We start from the raw sequence: 19,838 nt of genomic DNA on the forward strand, positions 1-19,838 counted from the left end.
GAAGAGGTGTAGGCAATGGCAATGTCAAAACTACTTACAGAAACTGAAGTTGGGTTAGATTTTTTGGAGCCAAGAGGTCTGAGCCAGTAGCATCCATGTATGTCATAAAGGCAAAGCTTTGATGTGAGTCTGTCCCCCCGTGTCTGCAAGTTCCTCTGCCAGGGTAGCTGCTCAGAGCTGCACTCTGCATTAATACCAGAGCATACAAACCATGTGTGTCCTGAGAGCAGTGAAGAGGGAGAAAAGATACACGGAGTTTGCAAGGACGTGGTGCCTAGGCAAGAGACCTTGGGTTAAGGTTTTAGGGCAACCTCTCACAAATAAATCTGTAACATAATATATAAAATATATATATAAATTCATACTCCATCATACATGTATTACAGAGTTTCTCTTCTGGATGATGAAGATGACAGACAGGCAGATATGGAGGCTGGAGAAAGGAGCTTGCCCTTGGGAAACAGAAATAGCTAGGGTAGGGCCAGGTGGCAAGATGGGCCAGCACACACACACCACATCTCTGCTGTCCGGGCCAGGAAGGCCGTTCTCACAGGAACAGATCAGGGATACTTTTTAGATTCTCAGTTTCAATATCTAACAAAGTATCTTTATTCTCCTTCAACATTTCCTGATGTAAGTTTACATTCTCCAGCTGTTTTTGTACCTAGGAAAAATCCCATTTGCTTTCCCCAGTTTCAGAGACGTTTCTGCTTTGCCAGCGGGGGTGGCTGGCCCTGCCTCTGCCCCCACTGCCAGGCGGTGCAGCACAACTTGCTTTGCAGATGACACAGAGAGGGGGTTCTGCAGCCTCCCAGGGATGTCAGCCCAACAGGTGCCCACTCCTGCTGAAAATGTTGAGATTTAGAAATCAGCTCAGCCTGAGGAATTTCAGGGGCAAGGAAAAATTTTCCAATAGTTATGGTGAAGAGCTACATGGGTGCCCAAGAGAATAAAGAACCACTAAGAAATTTGGGTTCCTCATTTAGGATTGGGATTGTCACCCAGGCAGGACTGGATGCTGCTGTCAAGCTCTCCGTTGCAGCCAGTGAGTGCATGGCTGGGCTCAGCAAGAGCAACTTTTGGGGGTTTCCCCTGGTTTTGGAACAATGAGGACAATCTATGGAGGTTTTGAGTCCTATGGTTGTATACGGCATTTTGTGTTTTGAGAGCAAGTTGGGTAGTTTAGTGGCCTAGACCGTGGTGGAACAGGGTGAATCACAGAATCGGTTAGGTTGGAAAAGACCTCTGGGGCCACTGCATCCAACTTTTGACTGAACACCACCATGTCAGCTAGACCATGGCAAGAAAGGCCACCACATCCAGTCTTTCCTTAAACACCTCCTGAGACGATGACCACCTCCTGGGGCAGCCCATTCCAATGTCTAACTACGTTTTCCATGACTAATATCTAACCTAAACCTCCCCTGGTGCAGCTTAAGGCTCTCCTCTCCTCACTAGTTGCCTGGAGGAAGAGATTGACCTTCATCTGGCACAACCTCCTTTCAGCTGCTTGTAGAGTGATAAGGACACCGAGCCTTCTTCTCATCAGGTTAAACACCCAGTTCTCTCAGCTGCTCCTCACTAGACCAGTGCTCCAAACCCTCCACCAGCTTCGCTGCCCTTCTCTGGACTCGCCTCGTGAAGGCGATGCGGCGGCCACCACCTCGCAGCTGGTCAGATCAGCGTTATCATCCCTGAACGGGACAAAGGAACCCACGGCAGCGGGGCCGGGAGCGGACAATCCCCGCGGCCGCCAGCTCTGCCCCTGCCTGGGCACGAACCCTCTCCTCGGCCGGGTGCCCCTTCCCCCTCGCCCTCCGCCCGCCCGGTGCCCCCGCCGCTGCCGGGTGACCCCGCTGGGCCCGGCCCCTCCTGCCGGGGGCGGGCGGGGCGGCGCCGCCGCTGCGCGCTGTGTGCTGGAATGCGGGGGCGCCTCCGCCCGCCGCCGCCGCCAGCAGCGCCTCCCGCCCGCCCCGCCCCGCCCCGCAGCAGCCGCGCGGCCGGGCGGCCCCGCGCCGCCGGTGGGTGAGTGAGTGCGGCGGGGCCCGGCGGGGCCCGGCGGGGCCGGGCAGGGGGGGCCGGGAGCCGGGCGAGAGGCGCTGTCCAGGGCTGATCTGCGGCCGCCGGGCGGGCGGGGGCGGCCGGGCGGGCCGGCCGCGGGGCGATCAGCACCACGGCTAAGGAGCCGCGCCGGCCGCGGGGGCGCTCGCCGGGCCGCGCCGCCGCCGGAAGGCGAAGCCGTCGCCTGCCGGGCCGGGCCGGGCCGGGCCGGGCCGGGCCGGGCGCAGCCGCAGGCCCGGGGCCCAGGAGCAGGCCCGGGGCGCCGCTCGCTCCCCCTCCCGCGGACGGGCATCGGGTGGGCGCGGCCGCTGTGACCTTGCCGGTACCGAGGCGCTTCCTCCGCCCCGCGCCCCCGCACCGGCGCCGCTGCCCTGCCCTGCCTGCCGCGGGGGGAGGAGGAAGCCGGGCGTCCCCACCGGCCGGCGACAGCGGGCGGGCCGGGGGCGGCGCGGGGAGGGCGCTTTGTGTGGGCAGGCAGAAAATGGCCGCATGCCTGTCAGGCAGGGAGGGAGGGAAGGAGGGAGGGTGGCGGGGGCACGGCCCGGCCCGGCTCCCCCGGCGGATGTGCGCCGGGCCGCGGGGAGGTCGCCGTAGGGCCGGGCCGCCCCCTTTTGTTGGCGGCCTTGGGCCGGCGAGGCCCTTGGGGCGGGCGGCGGCCGGACAGGGGCGCTCGGCGGAGCCCGGCTGCAGCGCTCACCGGCTGGCCCTGCACCCCCCATCCCCCGGTGTCTGGCGTGGCGGGAGCCGCGAGGCCCGGCCCGGGTCACTCACCTGAGCCGTGCCCCGCCTGGGCCCTGGGACCCCGCTGTCAGCGCCTCCCACCCGTCCTCCACACAGTGGGATCCTGCACCACGCGTGGGGAAGAGCCCAACCACCCCTTGGGGCAAAGAACGAGACCCCCAGCTCCGGGCTCTGCTTCCCGTTGCCCCAGCACCTCAGCAGAGAGCTTTAGATTTTTGATGTTCCCTGGAGGGCTGCTTCGACAGTGCACAGCAGAGGAGACTTTTCCACACTCCGGTGCTTACAGGTGTTCCTTTTCTCTTCCGACAGAATTACTGCCATGGCAACTCAAGTGCTGGGACAGTCTGGTGGGAACGGCCTCTTTCCCGGCAGTTCAAATATTGGCATGGCATTGTCCAATGACATGTATGACTTACAGGACCTTTCTAAAGCTGAGCTGGCAGCTCCTCAGCTCATTATGTTGGCAAATGTGGCCTTGACGGGAGAAGTTAGTGGCAACTGCTGTGATTACCTGGTTGGAGAAGAGAGACAAATGGCAGAACTGACAACGGTGGGGGACAGCAACTTCTCAGATAGTGATGGAGAGGGTATGGAAGATACCCAGACTGCAGAGAGTGACCATGAGGCACCTGAAAATGTGGAATTAAGCTCCCTTGAGGTTCCTAGTGTGGAAACTCAAGGTCCAGCTGCTTGTTCCCCTCCTAAGACTCCCAGTGTGGACAAAGATGCCTCATTGGAAGCACCGGCTACTCCAGAAAGCACAGAGGACAAGTGTAAGAGCTTGAAGAGCAAACCATTTCGTTGTAAGCCTTGCCAGTATGAGGCAGAGTCTGAAGAGGAGTTTGTGCATCATATCAGGGTTCACAGTGCTAAGAAGTTCTTCGTGGAAGAAAATGCAGAAAAGCAAGCACAGGTGAAGGAGTCTGACTCCTGCACTGCAGAAGAGGTGGATTTCTCTAAGGGCCCAATCCGTTGTGATCGCTGTGGCTATAACACTAACAGATATGATCACTATCTGGCTCACTTGAAGCACCACAACAAAGCAGGGGAAAATGAGAGAGTCTACAAGTGTACCATATGCACATACACTACTGTCAGTGAATATCACTGGAAAAAACACCTAAGAAATCATTTTCCCAGGAAAGTGTATACCTGCTCAGAGTGCTCTTATTTTTCAGACAGGAAGAACAATTATATTCAACATATTCGAACTCACACAGGTAAGGTTTTAATCTTTTTTTGACTGAAGTGCAGTAAGACTACTGAGAATATGTGATAAATGAAGGAAGCAGAGTCTTTTTGCAAAGTTTGTTCTATCTGATAAAGCTTTGTGCTCTCTCCTTTGGTGCTACCAGGTTATAGCCTAGTGGAATTTGCTTTGAGCTCCAGACTGTAGTCCTAGAGGGCTGAGGAAATGTCAGGTGCCCAAGAGGAGATGAAGGGCATTCTGTTTAGTAATTTTAAGCCAATTTTTTGAAGAAGGCATGACAAAGTGTACCTGTGATAACTGTCAGAGTCCACAACACCGAAACCTGATGTAGTCTAAAACCAAAACAAGCAGATTGACAAAAAGTGCCTGAATCCCATAGGTAGTTTTGAAAATGGTTCCTTTAGACTGAGCTGAAACTTGACTACAGTGTAATTACAGAGAAGAGCGAGCTGATATATGCATGCAGAGGAGTTCTCCAGCATCTGCAAAGTCAGAATCAGAGTTGAACAGTAAATTAATTCCTTTTAATGCTCAGAGGCTTCGTTTTTTCTAGGCCCTGCATCACTGCAGCAGCCAGAAGTAGACACACACTTCTGTTACCCTATAGGAAGCCTTCCGGGGAGTCTGGCCTGATTTCCTGACTTCTCCTACCCTTGGTTTGTAATTGGAAGAGACAGTGTGAGGCCCCTTTTTTCCCTGGTGTATGGCAAGTAGAGGCAGAGGACTGCAGTGTTGCTGCCGTCCTGTGAGCTGGGACCTCAGGTGCCTTAGGAAATACCTTGTTTTTCAGCAGAGAGCCTCACCACCCTCGCACAGGGGAGTTCTGACCAACCAAACTCCTTTTTGAGGGGGGGTTATCGCAGCCATCTCACCTCTCTGGGCCATGGGGTACAGTTACTTGGCCTCCTGATCCCTTTTGTGAAAGTGAGAGGGCAATTCAGAGCTTCCCTGCTGCTTTTTAGAAGCTTTTCTTTCCACTGTGTCCGGGCTTTTCTGTGGAGAGGGCTCACTTGCTAACCATCTCCTGGCGTGCTCACCTGACTTGGTTCCCCTTTACTGTACACTGTGCTGGCTGAGCAAAACACTGGGGAATTTCTCCTTTAAAGTCGTGTTTTGTCACAGCAGTGGCATGAGTGGTTTGGAGGTTTCAGTTCAGTTGTCTGCAGCTGTCTGGAAGGGGTGGGCGCTCCGGAGGCCTCGGGGCTGGGCTTGAGCTTAAGTGTGCAGGAGTTTGTGTTTGTCAGCTCGCTTTAGCGTCTGCTTTTTGGGGCTGCTAGGGTCTGCTGGGAATTTTAGAACTTGATTCTTTCTAAGAATAGCTGCTGTTCTGAGGATACCATCAATTTCAAACTCAGTCCTGTCTAAATATTTTTTTCCTAAACAAGTAAACAAAGTTTATTGTGAGAGTTATTAGGAAAATGGTGTTGTTTATCCTCCAGTTCATTTTCTTTGTGTGTTTTGGAGGAGTTAACAGGAAAGAGACCAGGTAAAAATGGCTAAATAGTAGGAGAAAACCTAAATGAATCTTGTTGGGAAGTCATGGCCGCATGTGAGCCAGTGCTTTGATTCTTGTCTAGTTTACATTTGCCTCAACTTTAAATTAATCTCTACTTATGTTTGTAGATGACATTAGGTCCCCCTTTCCTATTTCTGAAAGCACTTGTTGACTTTTACAGGAACTACCATGTTTGCTGAGGAAGTGCTCTGTAATCACTGCATTTGACCAATTTACCAATGAACTGTATTAAAACTTTTTAAAAAATCAAGTGTATCCAGATCCTATTTTTTTTTTTTTGAAGACAGTTGTGCAGTCAGGGTCTCTGGTTCTTTTAGTTACTGTAATTAAGCTGGAATGAGTGATTATGATTTCAGCATGTTTTAGTGTACCCTTGTAGGTGTTTCTTTGCTACTTCATAACTACATAGTTAAGTTCTTTCAGGCAGTTCTTGCTTGATTAAAAACTTCCAAATATGTTAGTAGAATGATTTGGGAATGTGCCTTGCTTCCAGTAACATTGATTTTGTGGAGGAGAGTGTTAAAGCTAGAGTACTAGAAGAATGAATAAGCTCCTGGCAGGTATATTTTATACAACAAGCTAAAAGTCTGCCAATACTAATGTGTATTGCCTTAAAGAACTCAAACAAAACCAGAACGCACAAAAAATCCCCCCATACAACCCTCACCCAAAAAAACCCTAAAAAAACACCCACAGCTATTTTATAGTCAAAAGTATTTGCAGACTGTTTACATAACAGTATTGAATTTAGTAAAAACTGGCTGAATGATACTAAAATAGCTTTGGATTGTAGTTTTCATTTAACACTAAAAAATATTTGTTAGGAAAAAATAAATGGGTTACATCCATCCATCATTTTCTTCCTATTTTATGGATTCACAATATTAAGCAGGAAAGTTGGAATTGTTTGTTTCTTTGGTTTCCAGATGGCTAGTAGAAAAGCATGTATCCAAAATTATTTAACCTTTCTCTCCTGTTTTTTGTTCCTCATCCGACCTTTTTGTGGGGGAAATGCCTCTTTGCAGTTAATTTGATTCTGTTGTGTTAGAGCCATACAATTTTCTGAAACACTGACTGTACAGAGTGGAGTTTCACGGGATGAATGTGCTGCTGCTGGAGAAGAGCTGTCTCAGTTTTCTACCTATATCCTGGGACTAGTTGATTCCACTCACTAAAATGGAGTAAAGGAGTAAAAATACTCCTTTCCTCTTCCCCAGGTTGGTTTTCTGCTGGTTAGTGAACTTAGTTGCCTCACTAATGACACATGCAAATACCAGAGCATGTGGCTGGGAGCACGGAAGGGGGCTGCATGCTAGCACCTTGCATGATTGGGAAAAATACCAATCCTGGCATGTTTGGAGACCACAGGAAGACAGGCAGAGGTTATCTGCCTGTTGTTGCTTTCATTCATGTTGAAAAGCAGCTGTCCCAGAACCTGCCCTGTGCTGAGGATACCCTGCAGCTTGTGACAGTGCTTGTGGGACAGGCTGCTGACAAATGTTGGGCACCTTGGGCAGAGGGTGCCGGAAGGACCCCACAGATGGTCATGGGGTTGTCACCTGGGAAAGCTGCATCTGGAGGGGCCTGACTGCTGCCCAGGAGTGGTTGGTGGGAGGTGTTCAGGACAATCTGTCCCTCTGCTGCTCGGCAGAAAGGACTCTTTGTGTCAGGGGCAGATCTCCCTGGGCTCGTTTGTGCTCGTTAGACCTTTTATACCAAGTTTTGACTTGATTTACCTGCTGATTCTGGAGCTGTACTACGGGCAAGACAGTGCAGCATTGTTCTCTTTCTTTTTTCTTTATTTTGCTTGTTAGAAGAAATTTCTAGAAAACTTCATTGAAAATAATCTGAAGGGCTATATAACTAAGACATCTGCTTCAGTCAGTCACAATGTTCTGTGCCTAGTTTTGGACTGGTTTTGGTTTGGTTTGTGTTTTTTTTTTTTTTTTTGTTTGTTTGTTTTGTTTTTTAATTTAAATTTTGGTTGTGAGAGAGGATCTTTCTTGCTTGCCACTCTGTTTGAAGTTTGATGGAAGCAGATTTCTAGCAGGTTTCCAGCAGATGGGACTTCTAATGGCATTATAGGAAAAGGCTTTGTCAAGAGGTTTTTGAGGAATACCTTTGGTGCAGGTAGCTCAGTGTGCAAGCTGCAGTTTGAGATCAGGTTTTGCTCAGGGTGAGGGCACAGAGAGGCCATGGGTTGCCAACCCTGTGCTGCTGGTGCCAGCCAGGTGAATGAACACTGAGAGACACAGCAGGAGCCATGAACTGCCAAACTTTGGGATAACAAAGCAGATGAAGACTGGGGAGGCCAGCAAGGTGGGCATGGAGAAGCTCAGCAGCAGGAACAGAAGACTGGGGAGGAAGAGTGAGATTTGTGTGCAGGTAGATTGGGAGGGTATAAAAGTGCAGGGGTTCCACTCTTGGGTCCTTTTGGGAGGCAACAGTTCCAGGTGTGTCTGTGTTACTGTGCCATGAGTAAGTGGCTTTATGGAATGGGACATCTGAGACTGCTGTGGGAAACCTGGGGTGAAACTGGTAAGGAAACCCTGTGTGAGTGAGGCGTGCAGAGAATCACAGGGGGCACCTGTTGGGTCACTGGAGCCACCCACCATGAAAGGGCTTCAGTCCCAGCAGTCTGGCCTCAGCAGTGTGACTCTTGAGAGTCTCCTGCATGGTCACACTGGGAACTTGCCTTAACAAGATGGTCTTAAACTTGTATGCCGATGTCAGTGTGCCTGTTCATTTGCATAGAGTTAAGTGCCTGCTTGAGCTTTGGCTAAATTGGGGCTTATTCTCTAAGTGTCTTCTGGAGAGGTTTTTTTAATGTCTTGTTTGCATATAATGAAACAGCTTGTAAAATTATAATACAAATCCTTTGGGGAATAGTATTTGACAGAACAGCCTGTACAATGCATTTAATTCTCAAGTGGCAATAACACATTTTAAATTAGTTGTGGTCATTATACTTAAATCTAGTATGTTTTGTGGCTGTGCCCTATGTAAAAAGTCCACGAAAGGAAGCCTGTTTCACATTCCTAATGTTGTAGCTAACTTTACAGATATGAAATTTCAGGTAATGGGAAGAAGATATGACTGAATATTCCAGGACCTTTGGCCACATATTTTTTAATTGTAAGGAGTAATTTAAGACCAAAACCATCTCTTTGTACCAAAAGGACTACCCCTCCCTTGAGCATGACTTAATCTTATTGTGTGTATTGCGCCAATCTCCTACCTTGTTTTAATTGGAAAGGGAGGGGAGTTGTGGTTGTTAGGCTGAATTTACCTTTAAACTGCTGATCTAATCAAGAACGATAGTCTAAATGTTTGATGGAAGGAAGAAATGTGGAATTAATCTGCATTACAAAGGCCGCTTCTACTGCTGTTTTGGCACAGGCCAGCAGTGGAGCCTCACATCACACACTGGCAGATGCAGATCTTTGCTGCTGCAGATAGAGCTGTGCCTCTGAAAGTGAACACATACCCTGTGTGCAGGGCTTTTGTGTATGTCCAGGTCTCTGTGATTTAGAGAGCACCTTGGTTGTATACCTCATATGTAGCAAATTTATCAAAATGCTGTAGTGTAATTCTGGCTATGAATTGAATAATTACTAGGACTGAGTAACTTCTTTTCCCTTTTCAGCTTCACTCCTCTCTTCTCTTGTGGATGTCCACCCAGGACTAAAAAGTGTTTGTAGGGAAGACAGTGTGTTAGCAGTTTGGGGCAGACACCCCTGGTGCTTATCCAGACCTGCCTAACCTGTTAATTATAAAACTGTCTGCCTTTGTTTGGAGCTTGTCTTCACTTGAAAAAGATTTTCAAGTATCATTGTACTGAAACAATTTTTAGCTACAATTGCAAGCTGACTGTCCTCAGTGGAGATATAATTTATGACTGTTTAGTTTCCATTAGTTCTCCAGAACCAATAACTCTTGAGGCAGGGGGTTTTGAGTCTTTTGAAAGAAACGTTTATGCTACACTTAAGCTTTTGCTAGCAGCATAATTTCACTGATCAGGGCATCATGCTTTTCCATGCTGCAAACTATTTTCACTCTGCCAGTAAAACTTTGGAAGCAAAGACCTGCTCTATCTGCACTTGTGTTCTGGTAAATGGAAGTCCATGTGGAATGGATGGTCATATCCCATCTTAATCCAAATTAAATATGGAGGTTTCAGGTAAGATGTTAAGCAAAGCAAGAATGTACCTTGTTTCTTACAGGTCTTTTGTGCATCTTCAGAGTGTTGGGAGAAGATGCTGTAGGGAAGTCAGATCTGGTGGCTTAAGGCTTCCTAAAGTTGTCTGTCCTCATAATCTTTTGGCTGAGGTTACAGTTGACCCCAGGTGGACATTAGGATGTGCTTCTGTCATATCCTGCCCTTTTACTACCCTCATTCACAAGGCATGACATGTTGCAGTGGTCCGGCTCGGGCATTTGCTTCTCACTGTCCCTTTGCTGAGAGATAACATGCTCTCAGATACAGTGTGAGGATCTGTGCCAGCCTCCCCTGTGTGGCTTGGTAACCAAGTTTGGGAATGAGCTGTGTTTCAGTAACTCCTTTGCTGTTTGTTTTGCAGGGGAGCGACCCTATCAGTGTGCGATGTGTCCCTACTCCAGCTCTCAGAAGACCCATTTAACCAGGCACATGCGCACCCACTCAGGTTGGTACGGGGGGCAGCAGTGACTGAGGAAAGGGTGCCTCACAGTACCACAGCATCCTGCAGTCCCAGGGCACCTCTGGAGCTCATCTGGCACACCCTGCCTCCAGAAGGGCCGCCTAAAGCAGTCTGCCCAGTTCTGTGTGAGATGCCATCTCAGCCAGTAGGGCCTGGGCTTTAGCTCCTTTTTAAATGGAGAAGGTTGTCTTGCTAAAGAATGTTAAGTGTCATGAATAAAACTGAAAATGGAAATATATATTCTTTCTTTTACTTTTTGAGATCTATTCTGATATTCATAGGGCTGCTCTAGTAGTCCTAGTAATAAATACAACATTGTGATGATATAGGAACAAATTCTTGTACACTGTCTGCTGTCATAGCTGAGTTTAAATCAGTGAAACTGGGAACATTTTGAGTAGCTGAGAATTTACTCTGTGATGCATAGGATTGCATCTCATCCAGGGTTTCTGAGGGAACCCTTAGCTTTTGTTCAGTATGACACAGTGGTGTAAATTAGTGTCTGCTTATGGCAAGGAGGCACAGAAAGAAAAAGCAAACTCAGAGGATGTTCACGAGTGACTCAGTCTTGTGGCACTAAAAGCCAAAGTAGCAACTTTCACTAGCCTTTATTTCCCATTACTGATTGTGAGCTGTGGTGTTGCAAAATTTGCTTTCATGCTCTTGCAAATCTCTTTTTGAATGAATTAACAGCATTTTTGAGAGTTGTAACACCATAGACACAAGCACAGTCATCCTTTATGACTCTCATAAGGGAGTTCAGATAGGCCTGAGCCTGTGCTTTTGATTTGTTTTGTAAAATTGAATAGACCAGCCCTAGGTGAATTCTTAATGCTGACAAACAGAAGTTGAAGTCTCCTGAACAAAAATTGTCTCAATTTCAATTGATGAGGCTTTTAATTGAAACCAAGAGACAGGCAGTTTTAACTGTAGTAGAGAGGGGCTTGGGTCCATTAAGAATAGCCAGCTTTAAAATGACATGTCAGTATTTTGGTGTGAGAATTTTGTGAATGCAGTATTCTGCTTTCAGAAACAAAAAAAAATATTTGGTTGAGCCTCTGGTTTGCAAATGAACCACCAAATTTGCAAATGGTTTGGTCAATACCAAACCTGGAAACCATTTCATGAACATGTTGCTCTGCCCTTGTTCTGTGCAAGGATGTCTCAACTCCACAGGAGGTAAGGAGTGGGATCTGCTTGTGGCCCCTGCCTCAAAAGTCTCTGAGGGAAGGCTTGACTTTGCTATCAGGGATCTTGTCTTAATAGCTCTCCTAAATCCTATTGTATGTTTTGTTGCATTGCCCAGGCAGCTGCACCTTTTCTATAGCAATTTCTGGACTCCTGCAGTTGACAGGCTGGCTGTTTAAGGCCCATGGGTGCTGTAGCTTTCTTTCCATGTTAGACAGCAAATGGCAGTGGTTTAGAGCCTAATTCACAGCTGGTTTTAGCCATCATGGTACATATCCTTTTCACTTGCACAGTAAAGCCCCAGGATTTAGTCGAGGCCATGGACACAAGCTCTTCACGTGCTGTCTTTGAGTTACCCAGTTGCACTCTGTGCACTTAGAACAGCTTGTTCATGTGTATGTAAGAGAGGCTGTACTTGTCCTCCCACAGTGCAGCACAGAACTGTTCTTTGAAGTGTTGGTGATAAAAGCTCTGTACTTGGAGGAAGGATGAGCAATAAACACATCAAGCTTAAACTTGTAGAAAATGTCACCAGGAAGTGGGATGAAAAAAGAAGGAAGTAAAATGGTGAGGGAGGGAATCAAAGTAGCTCTTCTTTAAATAATAAATAGATGCTGCAGACAGACATGAGACAATCTGGACTCTGAAACAATTGTCCCCCTGGTTTCTGCCAGGGAGGCAGCACAGCCTTTTCTAGAGTTTGTGAGGGTGTTGCAGATCTTGTGGTTAACACACAAACAGGCACCACATCTTCAGTGCAGGGTGGCTGGTCTCCTGAGTCATGCCACAGAGCATGCATGAGTATGGGCAGTGGCTTGCAGGGGTGGGAGAAGCACCTATTGTATCATGAGCACAAGGGACTGGAGTGGGTTTTTAACACACTGAAGAAGTAGCATACATTAGTTCTGCAGATCAGTGTTGAGATGCTGGTTCAGAGCTCAGGAGCATCCCAAATTCCTCAGCTAAATTTGCACATACACAGATGCTCCCAAAGTATTTCTGGACTTGAGTTGTTGCACTAGAAGTGTTCTTCCTATTTGCTTTGATGTGTAAGGGGAAAGCTACTTCTGCTGCCGTGGCATGCATTAAGCAGAACATTTCAGGAACACTTCTATAGGAGTCATTACACTAATATGAATGCAGATTTTAATAGTAACGTGATGGCTGTGGACTGCATTTGGTTGCCTTGCCAAGAGTAGCCTGCAGCCAGAGCACTATGTGTTTGAGGCAACAAAACAGTGAACAGAATTTTTTCAGAGGTAAAGATCATCTGGACACCCCTTTCGTGTTCTTAGGTTTTGCTAGCTTCTTTTCCCTCATTTCTTTTTCAATGCAAACATGAAGTATGCTAAATCTGTATAAAGTTGGACTTTTTTGAAACGTTTGTGTGAAACTGCTATTCATCAAATGTTGCATTTCCATTTTTCTACAATGCATTCAATGGACCAGTTGGGTATGGATTCCATTTGCTAATATTACTGTAGAGAGATCTCTGCCGGTATGTATGCCTAGCCAGAACCTGTGACGTTGTTACTGCTTGTTTGGTTTTGGATCCCCTTCCTCCCAGCCCTCGCTCCTTCTCTCTTTTTTTTTCTATTTTGTTCTTAGTGTCTTGTGAATGTGTTTGTGACTCGTGGATTTCTTATGTTGACTTTGCTTAATTTTAAAGGCGCATGGATATTTTTTTTTAATCCTTTAAAGTTTCATATTTCTATATCTGTATTAGTGGGAAGTAAGTGTCCCACAGCCACCATGCTTAATAATCACCATCATTCCCTTCCATCCTTCCTCCCTTAGGAGAGAAGCCATTCAAATGTGACCAGTGCAGCTACGTGGCCTCAAACCAGCACGAGGTGACTCGTCACGCGCGGCAGGTGCACAACGGGCCAAAGCCTCTGATCTGCCCGCACTGTAACTACAAAACCGCTGACCGCAGCAACTTCAAAAAGCACGTGGAGCTCCACATCAACCCGCGCCAGTTCCTCTGCCCTGTCTGTGACTATGCAGCGTCTAAAAAATGCAACCTGCAGTATCACATCAAGTCCAGGCATCCCGATTGTTCTGACATCACCATGGATGTCTCGAAGGTGAAGCTACGGACTAAAAAGAGCGAAGCTGACTTTTCTGAGAGCGGTAATGACAAAGTGGAGAAGGAACCAACAAAAGGGGATTCAGCTGCAAAGAAAACGGAGAAAATTGTGAAGGTGGAGAAAAAAGACAATTCGGCAAAGGAAAAGAAGTCAGCGAGCAATGTTTCTGCAGGCCAGGTGACAACCAGAAGTCGGAAATCGGCTTCAGAAAACAAGGAGGTGGATATTAAAACTGAGAAAAGTACTGAGAAAACATGTAAAACAAAGAAGGTCAAAAGAAAGGCAGAGACTGAGGCAACTTCCTCAAAACAAGAGCCTGCAAATGATACCTCAGTAGTAACAAAAAAGAAAAAGAAAGTGGACGCTAAACCCAGAGACTGCCAGGAAGCTCAGAAAAGTGATGTTGCACCAGAGGAAGAGCCTAAAAAGCAAAATTCTTGCCTCAAGAAAAACAGAAAAAAGAAAGCTCTGAAAATTAAGCACAGTAAAAAAAGCAGCAAACCTGATCAGGAGAAGATTGAAGAAGAGGAGATGCCAGATGAGTATCCTGTCACAAAAGAAGATGGAGGCATGAAGCTGGACACTGAGGGCAGTGACCAGAAGGAGCAGGATCCCACTGACACAGTGGCATTAAACAACAACAGCGGTCATGCTCTCAGCGGGGAGAGCGCTGATCCCAAAGGAAACTGCATCCAGAATCCAGGGCAGCTTTGTCTGCCAGCTCAGGATGCAAACACAGAAGGTGAGGTGCAGGACCAAGAAATGCCTGCGGCAGTAGGAGAGAATGAAGACACTGGTGGTGCAAAAGAGGAGGAGAGACCGGCGGACAAAGGGGAAGACGCTTGCTCTGAGGCATCTTCCCATGCAGCGTCCTCTGAAAAAAGCGTGGATGTAGTCATGGATGTGGTACCAGATCTGGCACCTGAGAAGGAGCCAGAGGAAACTGTGGCAGAAACTGAGACTAACTCCAGCCCGATGGACCTGACCAAGACATGCCTGCCAGCGACAGAGTCCGCAGGAGATGCTGTGCCAGCGCCTGTGCCCGCAGCAGGGTGTACACAAAGCCCTAAAGGGGCTCTGTCCTTACCTCGGGATAGCACAGCCGTGAATGAATCTCAGGAAATGGAGGAGGATGAGGGCATCCACAGCCACGAAGGCAGTGACATCAGTGACAACATATCAGAAGGGAGCGACGACTCGGGGTTAAACGGTGCTCGCTCTGTACAAGAGGAAACGAGTCCAAAGATGTCACAAGGAGCTCCGGACCCCGCCGTGGCCAGGGAGAACTATGTGTGCATTTTTTGTGACCGCTCATTTAAAAAGGAGGGTGAATACAGCAAGCACCTCAACAGGCACTTAGTTAATGTGTATTATCTTGAGAAGGCAGCAAAAGGGCAGGAGTAGAAATAGCTGTGGTTTGGGGAATCTTCTTTTGTAAGATCTTACACAGCTTATGTAAAAATACTGTAGATTTTTTTTAAGCAAGGTTTGCTTTAGTGTCTGCATTGGTTTCTTTTTTGGTTTAGTTTTTTTTTTAAAGTTGAAAATATTTTTGACAACTTTATGTGTCATGGTGAACTCATTAACTATTTGATCTCTTAATTAGAGAAAGCAGGTAGGGTGTATGAGGTTGTGTCCTATAAAGTCACTGTAAGCTTCTAGTCTATTAGCTTATACAGCTCTTTTATAAACTGAGTTTTAGGAACAAGACTGGAGCTAGCAATATAGAAGTTGGATGTTTATAGAGCCACTGGCATAAGTTGCTTTTTGTTCTAGCAGCCAACTCTCTTTCTCTCCCTTTTTCCCTTTCCCTTTTTTTATTTTAGTTCTTTTCAATGTATCTTGATGTTCAAAGTGTTAAACTACTTGATGGTTTTTCTACCAGGAAGATAGCTTCTATTACATAAAGAGCACTTTGTAAAAGAAATCAAAGTTGGCTAGTGATGAACATAAATGTTTAAGCTAATTACAATTATGAACATACATTTCAGGTCCCCTAAGCGTGAATGATGAGCCAAAATTTGAGAGCAGTCCTTCCAACTTTTGATTGGAGAACCTCTGTCTTGATTAATATCTTAATCACTGATCTGTAATTGGCTTTGTTGTGGGGGAGCAAGTTTGTTATTTTTAATTCCTGCTTTCTGTTTTTTTGATTGTGCTTTAAGGGCTTAAAATGTTGCACTTGTTTTTGATTTTTACCTATGCAGTTTAATCTTCTAGGAATAGTGCTTGTGCAGTATATGTACACTTTATATATGCATGTTTGGTTTTGTATGTGTAAGTTTTTTTCATCTGGAAACGTTCAGACTTGTTGCTTACAGTGGGACAGTTTTCTGTGGCAGTTTTCTGTGATGCTCCTTACTGCAGATTTTTCTTGTTTTCCTGGGGTGTGATTAACTGTGCGTGAAGTTGCTAAAATTATGAACTGCTTGGCTATGTATTTTTTACTGTGTTTAGAATTGTAGAGTTCTTGAGCAAAACAGTACCAATGCAGTTCCAGAACACTTTTACGGGATTTATTCTGTCGTGGAAATGCCACTTCTGATACTTTGAATACACATGCAGAGTAATAAATTGTGATTTATAATTTGGGATCACCAGACAGGAAAATAATCTCTCTCAGTGGAAACAGTCTGCAGATTCTGCAAATTCTGGAATTTTTTTTTTGTTTCCCTTCCATTTTCATTTTTGTGGTGGACAGCAGTCAAATTTCATGAGCTTTAAAAAAATAAAATAGTAGCAGTGATATAATCTAACATCTCATACACAAAAAAACCCAGCAAACAAATAAAGATGAATCAACTGGTAAGCAACAAACCTGGCATTTAAAATCTGTAGGAATTTCTGCTCCATATTAATTCAAGTTGCATTTAATAAAACCATCCTGCTTCCACGCAGAGAGAAACATGCAAGTTACCAGATTGTCATCTCAGGTCTGCATGTCATACAAGGAGTTTTTAATTCTATACAGATTTAATTTCCAGCACACACAAATGCAAGAGAGATTGCATACCTGACTGCTTGTAGCCAACCAGCGGCAAAATGTAAACAAAACCCAAACCAGCAGGGAAGAAGCAAAACCCTCCCGGTCCCATCTGTGCACTCTTCTGACTGTCACTAGCTGCTTTTCCAGTGGGAGCAGCTGGGGACAGCTCCAAAGAAGCAAATTTGGAGTCAGGTGGTACTTGGGGAGTGGAATTGAAGAGCTCAGACAGCATTTGTCAGAGCACTTTATTGCAAGTAACTCTCTGTGTAAGCTCTGGAATAAACCCCATTCTTGATGGTGTTGTCCCCACAGCATCTTCCCCTCCAAACAAACCCACTGCTGTGAATGAATTGAGAGCAACAATGCTACATTGCTTCTGCTTTTGGGAGAGATTGGAAATAGGAGGCCAAAGATTTGAGAGGGAAGGCATCCCTCATGGCAGACATAAGTTGTATAATGTATAGTGAGTTTCTGTTTGCATAGATAGTGTTCAATCCTTACCTTGGCTGTGACAATCATTGTCAACTCAAGATCAAGTTGCAACTATATTTATGTTAAACATTAAGAAAACAAACCTAGTTGAATTGTTTTCCTAAACTACCAGTTGTAATAGTTTTAGATGTATTTTTTTTTCTTCATAATAGTGTTTCTTTATATATAAATGTTGCCACCATTTGTGAGTGATGTGAGCAGATGCTGGGCATTCCAGTGCTGTGTAGAGATTTAAAGCTCCCTTCCTATCCTTGCGAAGAGCCTTTGCCATTTTGTGAGAGACTTCAAGGACTTTAGCTATGTTCAAGTAAACTCATGGACTGGCCTGATAATTTTTTCCTGTTATTTTTTTAATGGAAACGATGCTGTTAACTGACTTTAAAGTTCTCTCTGTGAGACAAAAGCAAAGGTGATTCTCTGAAATACTGTGCTGCACATTTCTGTGAAGTGGTCAAGGTTTCAATGCTTGATCTGACAAGAACTCTTCAAAGACAACAGTTGGCTCCTCTTTGGAGGAGTTTCCTACCTTCCTACAAGACAAGAAACTGAAAATAAATTATTAACGTATTAAGAAGAAGAAAAGTTGATTTTTTCTATCTGACACCCATCAAGAACATCCTGAACTAGCTAATCTTGGTGCAGAACTGTGTTGGAATTCTCTGCAGGGTTTGGGATTATGTTACAGTAAAAAGGCAAGGATGTAATGCATTATGTTTATCTCAAATGTTAGGCACTGCTAATATGAGTATTTGAGGGGAGTGTGGGTCATGTAGCCCACCATATATGGTGGTCTTACATTGCTGTCTCCCTTTAAACAAGGCCTTTTCTTTTTTTTTTGTCTTTTTCAATATTGTTAAATTATTTTGTGTTGGTTTTGCCAATGCTAGCATGTTTGTGTTTTTTGGCAATAATACCTGTATTTGTGTTCAGCCTCCAATACGTGGTTGGAAGGATTAGCATGCTGATATACCCCTACACTGCCAGCCCTTGGTTGAGTCATGTGTTTTGGGCTTTTTCTGTATGAATCTATACACTCAAACTAACTGCCCCGAAAAATGGTCCAGAAATGGCTAGCTAGGCACCTAAAATCCATGGTTTGCAATTGATGTTTCTGGATTTTGATGATCTAGGCTGGAATTTCAGTCATTTAAAGAAGAATGTTTAACAGCTGACAGGCCAGTTAAGATACAGTAAAGTAATTGATTTCAACTGATTTAATGTAGCTGAAAGGTATTAAATCAAATTCAAGAGTTTTCTTGAATGTCAGTTGTGTAGATATGTGGCATGGATATGATATTAACAGAATCCAAATAGCTAAAGAAATTGTTTTATGTGTACATATATTTTCCCCCCTCTAAAATTACACTAGCTAACAAACTTTTGTAAGCTGGCATGGAAACATGTTTATGATGTTTAGTTGCACCATGTTTGATGCTTTTACAGTGCAATACTTGTATTCTCTGAATTAAACCAAAGGTAATTTTTTTTCATGCTCTCTACTGTAGTGCATGACAGTCTTTTCTGCGTTTGTAATAGATGTAAAACGAGCCAGATCATACTTCCTGTTTTTACCTAAATCATGTATAAGAAGTCTTTTGTTCAAAATGTAGTATGAAGTTAAACTAAATTGCATTATATTAACCTTTACAAGTGTATTTTCCTAAGCATAGTTATGATTAAATAAACTTTATTAAAGTACCTTCATCTTCTATCCTCCACTTATTAATGGCTGTGGAAGCCATTTTTAATTAGAGGCAGGAGCAGTGCCAGTGTCATCAACAGAGCTCCTGAAGACCTCAAGCCAGGTGAGCCTGGGGGAGTCAGTACAGAGATGCCAGACTTGACTGCAGACAGGGACAGTGGCTGGCTCCAGAAATATGTTCTTTTTCCTTTTCAGCATATTGTTTTAATTTCTCTGCCTGCTTTAGTAAGGTCAGGGCACAAGGTGGGGGCTGCACACAAATGGACAAGTTCAAATGCAATGCTGAACCTGTTTGTGATTTGGAAGGATGGGCCCTATAGGCATGAAGGGCAATATTTTCTGCTACCAGAGAAGAAGTGCAGCTAGATGTAAGCTGTGGAATTTAAATTTGAGTTTCAGAGGTAATGCAGGTGACAGTGGAAATGTGGGTTTGTGAGCCATGCAGTTGGTACCTAAGCAGCAAAGAGCGGGGTGCAGTGCTGCCACAGGACACGGCCTTGGGGGCTGCACTGTGCTGGGGCCGGCAGTGCCCAGATGGGGCAGGCTCGGCTTGCTGCTCCTCTAGGCTGCCTGTGAGCAGTTCATGGTGTGGACAGGGAACGGCAGTGGTGCCTGGGCCTGCCCTCAGGCTGCAAGGGGCATGTAAGAGTGTGGCACAGGGATGGCAGGCGCTGGGTACCTGAGTGCCTCTATGCCTCTGCTGAGTTAATGATTTCAAACTGGATCAACAGAGGAGGCCCTGCCCTTTGTACCACCAGCTAGTGCTGCCCCCCACCCTCAGGGAGCTGTTCCTGGGACAAGCTGCCTTATCTGGAGAACCCAAGTGGGTTGGCAACCTGAGAAATCATTTTCCCTAACACCTGCAGTCAGGTCATCCTTATCTTTGACTAGCTCCTTGCAGCCTGGCAGAAAACCTGCTATTTTTTTTCCCAGTAGAAAACCAGGATAAAAGCTGCTAGGCTGAAAACATGCTAGGAACCTGCTTTGTGCCAAGTTGTTTTTTAACAGAACCAGGTAGCCAAGCACAAGTGCATGGCTCTGCAGTACCTTGCAGGCCAGCAGGAGATCCTGCCCCCAAAAGGTGACTTGGCTGGTGTGAGGGATGGCTTCGCTTCCTCATGGCCTGTATGAGGAGAGAGCAAGCTCATCTTTTAATTCAGCTGCCGTATTCAG

General features: G+C 45.8%; 1 protein-coding gene across 2 annotated transcripts; it reads left to right on the forward strand.

Annotated features, from left to right (window-relative positions):
- Window positions 1-1,866: 1,866 nt before the first annotated feature.
- Window positions 1,867-18,667, forward strand: REST (RE1 silencing transcription factor). Of its 2 annotated transcripts, none has more exons than XM_014265430.3 (4): window positions 1,867-2,025; window positions 3,112-4,022; window positions 10,109-10,192; window positions 13,193-18,667. In XM_014265430.3, the coding sequence occupies exons 1-4, from the start codon at window positions 1,922-1,924 to the stop codon at window positions 14,887-14,889; spliced, it is 2,796 nt and encodes a 931-aa protein (XP_014120905.2). In that variant the 5' UTR covers window positions 1,867-1,921; the 3' UTR covers window positions 14,890-18,667. The 2 variants fall into 2 exon arrangements, with proteins under 2 accessions (XP_014120905.2, XP_014120906.2); XM_014265431.3 differs by having other exon boundaries at window positions 1,919-2,021.
- The last annotated feature ends 1,171 nt before the right edge of the window (window positions 18,668-19,838 follow it).

The sequence above is a fragment of the Zonotrichia albicollis genome, chromosome 5, assembly GCF_047830755.1.
Source record: "Zonotrichia albicollis isolate bZonAlb1 chromosome 5, bZonAlb1.hap1, whole genome shotgun sequence".
Classification (NCBI taxonomy): domain Eukaryota; kingdom Metazoa; phylum Chordata; class Aves; order Passeriformes; family Passerellidae; genus Zonotrichia; species Zonotrichia albicollis.

Bases quoted from the DNA above. Each gene is read 5' to 3' on its own strand.
- REST (XM_014265430.3), top strand. From the start codon at position 1,922: ATGCGGGGGCGCCTCCGCCCGCCGCCGCCGCCAGCAGCGCCTCCCGCC. The intron at 2,026-3,111 runs GTGAGTGAGTGC...CTCTTCCGACAG, and splicing joins CGGCCCCGCGCCGCCGGTGG to AATTACTGCCATGGCAACTC. The intron at 4,023-10,108 runs GTAAGGTTTTAA...TTTGTTTTGCAG, and splicing joins ACATATTCGAACTCACACAG to GGGAGCGACCCTATCAGTGT.